At 37.9% G+C, this 5,542-nt stretch overlaps 1 protein-coding gene across 1 annotated transcript; it reads left to right on the top strand.

The window, feature by feature from the left end:
• Positions 1 to 4,290: 4,290 nt before the first annotated feature.
• On the top strand, positions 4,291 to 5,062 carry LOC307259627 (C-reactive protein-like; the record flags this gene model as incomplete). The annotated part of the gene is made up of 3 exons (XM_080039569.1): positions 4,291 to 4,325; positions 4,493 to 4,691; positions 4,844 to 5,062. The coding sequence occupies 3 exons, from the start codon at positions 4,291 to 4,293 to the stop codon at positions 5,060 to 5,062; spliced, it is 453 nt and encodes a 150-aa protein (XP_079895695.1).
• Between the last annotated feature and the right edge of the window lie 480 nt (positions 5,063 to 5,542).

The raw sequence follows: 5,542 nt of genomic DNA, 5'->3' as shown, positions 1-5,542 counted from the left end.
AAAATATAGTGGATCAATCTTTCCAAAAAATTCTGCAAGAGGTTGGAAACGGCACGCAAGGCGATATTTCCCCCGTTGCTTGGCAAGGGAGGACATTGCCTGTGACATGGATGAGGTGTCAGAGGTGATGTGGCCAGATGCCAACAGGAGACAGGATCCATAGCCTAAATGTCTTCCAATCATTCCCATACAACACTATGTTTTGTAGAACATTCTAGTTGAACCATTTATTGTGTGTCTTTGTGGTTTTTTTTTTACTTTTGCAAAAACCTGAAATGGCAAAATAAAATAAAAAATCTGAAGCGTTTACATTTTGTTTTCATGTGTCTAGATCAACTGTAGTGGATCAATCTTTCACAAAAAAAATCTTTATGAGACTTTTAAAGTCAAAAACCATCCAAAGTACTGAATGCAGATGTGTTTTGCATAAAGCACATCTCTGTGTTGTTGCTGCTAGGAAAGAGTAGTTCAAAAGTGCATGTGTGTGTTGTTTTGATGCTAAAAAGAGTTTTGAAATGGGATTGTTAGGTTTTGATTCAAGAGTTTCATTTTGCCGTATAAGTTAGAAGTTTATCTACATGTGCTTTGTCCTATTCGGCCTGTAGTGGCTTCCCTATATGTGAACGGGACTATACTTAGAACAGACAACAAAGTCATTATGTGTTGACAGATGCTGCCAGTCTCGGAGAAACTAGTGTCTACAACGGATCCACACTTCATCAGAAGAACTACGCTGGTCTTTAAGGATCATCATAGCCATGTTTGTTTGTGGACATTCTGTAGAAGCAACCTGCTCATGAAGCTCTAATGGTTAAAATGTGTTGCTTGTTGGAAAGATGAAGCTTATTAGGGGACACTGGCCAACTTAGAGCTTGTGTATCTTCAAATCATATTGCACTTGTCATTTGTATCCAAAGGATTTCCAGCCTGTGACACAGGTGATGTTGCAGGCTGGGCCTACTGTTCATTTCATACTTCCTCTTTCTTTCCTGCATTTATCTTCCTACATATTTGGTTGTGTGTGTGTGTGTGTGTGTGTGTGTGTGTGTGTGTGTGTGTGTGTGTGTGTGTGTGTGTGTGTGTGTGTGTGTGTGTGTGTGTGTGTGTGTGTGTGTGTGTGTGTGTGTGGCAACGCACAGAAAAGCTGTCTAACAAGCTAGCTAACATTCATCTTGCACTTCTGTTTAATTTCACACCCACGGGCTACTGTGAAACCAATAACACGATTACGTGTGTCCAGCCATGAACACTCTCTTGGAAAGGAGCATAAATAGACATAATAAATTGTGGGTAAGGACATATGTTATGGACCAAATTTCTTCAACAAGGGTTAATTACAGTAGTTTGTGGTATACAAAAATGCACTAAAATGGTTTTAATTACACCACCCAAGGTTTACCAGATAAACAGGTCTGCAGTAGAATGGATTTTTTTTTTACCTAAGAGTGTATGAAATTTAGAAGCATTTAAAAGTAATTTATGATATTATATCCACCGCAAAAAAAAGCCCATTTAAATTGTTCATGATTCATGATTCTTTACTTTTTGTTCTGTGGTAAGTAGATGAGATTAGATACAAAATGAGTTCCTTTTTTCAGCTGATTTGAAACGTACAATAGTCATTATGCTGATTCCCAGTTAGTCTCAGTTTTTCCTTATTTTGAAATTATCTCTTTTGGCTTTAAAATCATCTGCTAGCCTCCTTGACCCCATCCTAAGAACCATGTCTGGCCATCTCTGCGACCTTCAAAGCTGAAAATTGATATTTGGTACTTGTGACTGGCACTGTCTTCACTGCTCGAGGGTGTTTTGTGCCCCCGACGGAACCTTCAAGAGTGCGCTGCCTGGAAGGCCCTAACCCTAACTGTTGGGGGCGGGGAGTACCCTGCAGGCAGTGCTGCCTTGAAGACACCATTGAGCGTCCTCGCTAAGACTACTCTTTTAACATCTACTTAAGTAGAGATGGCCAGAGATTGTTCTTAAGTAGATGTTAAAACCACAGTCAAGGAGACAAGCAGATGATTTTGAAGCCAAATACATAATCTCAAAATAAGTAAGAACTGAGACTAACGTGGAATCAGCATATGAATACAATCACCTGAGAAAAATAACTAATTTTGTATACAATCTCATATACTACCACAGAAAAAAATGAGAGATCATGACCCATGAAGAATGAGCAACTAACAGCTTCAGTTTGGCTACAGTGTCCAAAAGCATTCTCGGATTGAGTTTATTGTAACTAATGAAACAATCAAAATTTTTTATTTATTTATTATTATTCTTTCGGACAATTCCACACAATACACAATTATCTCTTTCACATCATACATCTTAATTTGTGTTGTCCGAAGGGTGACGGAAGAAGCCTAAGGCTTATCGAGTCCCGCCCCCGAAATGACATAACATTATGTCCTAACCCACAATTAATTTTGTCTTTTTATGCTCCTTTACAGGAGAGCCTTCATGGTTGGACACACATAATCATGTTATTGGTTTCACTGTAGCCCGTGCGTGTGAAATGAAACACGAGTGCAAGATGAATGTTAGCTAGCTTGTTTGACAGCTTTGCTGTGCGTTGCCACATCTTAATTATTACCTTGGGCAACATGGTAGTACACTATCTCGTGTATACATCAGCACACACACACACACACACACAGCCCAAGAGCAGGAAATAAGCTAAAACCAACAGCAGTTCTTTTGAAATATGACAATAATACAATGCAAGGGCGTGTAAAGGATTACAGATTGTGTATGCAGATAATGCTGTTAGATTCTAGATAACAGGATGTCTCTGACTAAATGTTCTGTTTTGCTGCATATTTCTCTTGTATCACCAGACTCTGTCTTGGCGACAGCTGTTTCCTCCTTCCCTCTTCCTTCTTCTGCCTCTGGATCTTCTGAAGAATTACTGTTATACCTGCTAACATTTCTGGTATTTGCACACTTGCCTTTCTGAAATATTATGTTTTTCATATGGATTCATTATGTGTTATTCCTTTGAAAATAATTCCTTTGCCAATGTATGTGTGCCCACTGGTTTTCTTCTTTATTCAACCTCTCATACAAACAGATTTGTTCTTAGGTGGAACATCTGAGTGATTTAAAAGAATGCAGTCATCCTGGAGAATGCTTGTTATCAAAATCCCTTTTTGTCAAAATCAGTGAATATGTCCTCATAATCTGCTACATGTCTGAATTTGTGTGCACTGAAAAAAAAATCCAGTGTTTCTGCGACAGACACACAGCTAAGCCTCTGTTAACTGCCATTCTGCTAGCTACAGTGGGCCCCTTCAGCACACAGACAGTATGGACAGGTAGCAGATTGTGAGGAGATATTCACTGATTTTGACAATTAAGGGTTTTTACAACAAGTGTTCTCCAGTGATCCCACCTTTAAGACAAGTTACGGCTTCTTGTACTAATCAAATTTACCAGTGGTCTAGACACAGAAAAAAATAAACTAATCCGACCTGAAATCATTGATGCCTTTCTCTTGATTCATTTTGAGTTTGTCTATTATATTGAAATAAATAATATATATTATCTCATATTTGGTATAGCAACTTTTGCTACAGCTTAGTACTTAAAAGGAAACTTCTTTCAGTTTTTCTTTATCCGAAATCCGAAATCGAAAAAATAATGGTAATTGAAAAATAAAGTCTTGTTAACTTCATTGCCCTGCACTGCTGATAGATAAGCAGGTACAATTTAAAAGGTGACAAGCGCCTTGCTTGACATAGTTTTGGGACCTTGCCCAAATACCTTTTCAAATACTGGTTCTTTCACAAGAAAATAATGTGTCATATGAGGAAGCAGCAACAGTATTTATATTGCGATCATTTTCGCTGTATATTTTATAGTTGAATGAATCATTTTATTAAGCTGAGTGTTTTTTAAAGGAGAGAAAGAGAGCTGTATTAAAGAACCAGTTGAACAAATATAAAAAAATAAGCAAGGTGCAGATAAGGATGTTTGTTTCATTATATAAACAGGACATTCATTTGTTTCATTCACATACTTTACATCAAACCATTTATTCAACGAGAAATTAATCATTCTGTTTGCAGAATAAAATAAACCAACTTTACATTTGTGTAAACAGAAAAAGTATTTTGTTAACCGAGCTGGATTGTGTAATGTATTTCCTAATTTTAAAATTAACCTGAACATGCTTCTTTCTTACTTTTATTTATTTATATACTTTTTATTTTTATAGATCTGTCTGGTAAAATGCTCATCTTCCCAGAGCAAACCAAAACAGCTAATGTGAGACTGGCGACATCAATGGCGGGTTTGAGTGCTGCGACCGTGTGTCTCAGGTAATATTGGGGAAAGTGCAAAATGCATAAAATAACTTAATTATCATTTTGACTTTTTTTTCTTCTTTCAATTTTTACAGGTCATATACAGACCTCAGCAGAAATCACGTCCTTTTTTCTCTGGCCACAACTTCTGCTCCCAATGCCTTTCTGATTCTGATTGAAAGCGCTAAGATTGCTGTCTATATCCAGGATAAACCTATCAATTTTGGAGGACAGGACTACAAGCTGAACATGTGGCACACTATTTGTTCCACATGGGACTCCGCATCTGGTCTGGTGCAGCTCTGGTTTGATGGAAACCCCTCAATTAAAAAATTCAGTGGCGGATCAAATATCACGAACCCCATAGTTATCCTTGGACAGGTATGTTCAGTTTGTAAACATTGTAGTTCATTGTATTCCAGAAGATTAATACATATGCATTATGTTTTTTTTATGACTGTAAAATATTGATGTCAAAACTAAAATTGTCTTTTTTTATCTTCTCAAATCTCATTTCTTTCCAATGTCTACAGGAGCAGGATACCTATGGTGGGGGGTTTGACGCTGGACAGTCTTTCATGGGCATGATCTCTGATGTCCACATGTGGGACTACATCCTCTCCTCCTGTGAGATCAAGCGCTATGTGGATGATCTGAACTTCACCCCAGGGAATGTCCTCAACTGGGCTGCGCTGGAGTTCAACACCACCGGAAGAGTGCTGATTGAAAAAAATGATGTGACCTGCCACTAAAGTCACAATTCAGCAAAAACCTGAAGTGGTACCTCACACAAGGTCTATAACTGTGTCTTAAAAAGGTCCGTAATTAAGTCTTTGGAAAGGGCATTGGCTGTAATCAGCTTGATTTTCCAAAAAATAAAAATTATAATCACCATGCGTTTACCTTTTGTCTTGGGTTTGCCATGTCGGCTGCTTCTTATGTGATTTTCATCTTGGCACTTCATTAAACATTTTGCATTACAGTCGAGTCTCTTGTTCATCATTCTGAAATACAGTTAAGCATTCCACAATGTTCAGCACACCAGTGAAAAGCAGGGGTGCTCAGAAAATATTGGGTAACTTGATAACAGCTCAACAAGCCTTTCTGCAACACATGTTGTGCTATAGCTCTACTGTTCCACATTAAATCTGTATATTTTAGCTTGTAGGCAATAACGAAGTAGCTCCTGAAGATACAGGAACTCCTTGGTTTCGACAGGAGTAATTTCCACT

The sequence above is a fragment of the Ammodytes marinus genome, assembly GCF_949987685.1.
Source record: "Ammodytes marinus genome assembly, chromosome: 13".
NCBI lineage: Eukaryota > Metazoa > Chordata > Actinopteri > Uranoscopiformes > Ammodytidae > Ammodytes > Ammodytes marinus.
This window is presented reverse-complemented; position numbering and strand designations above follow the sequence as displayed.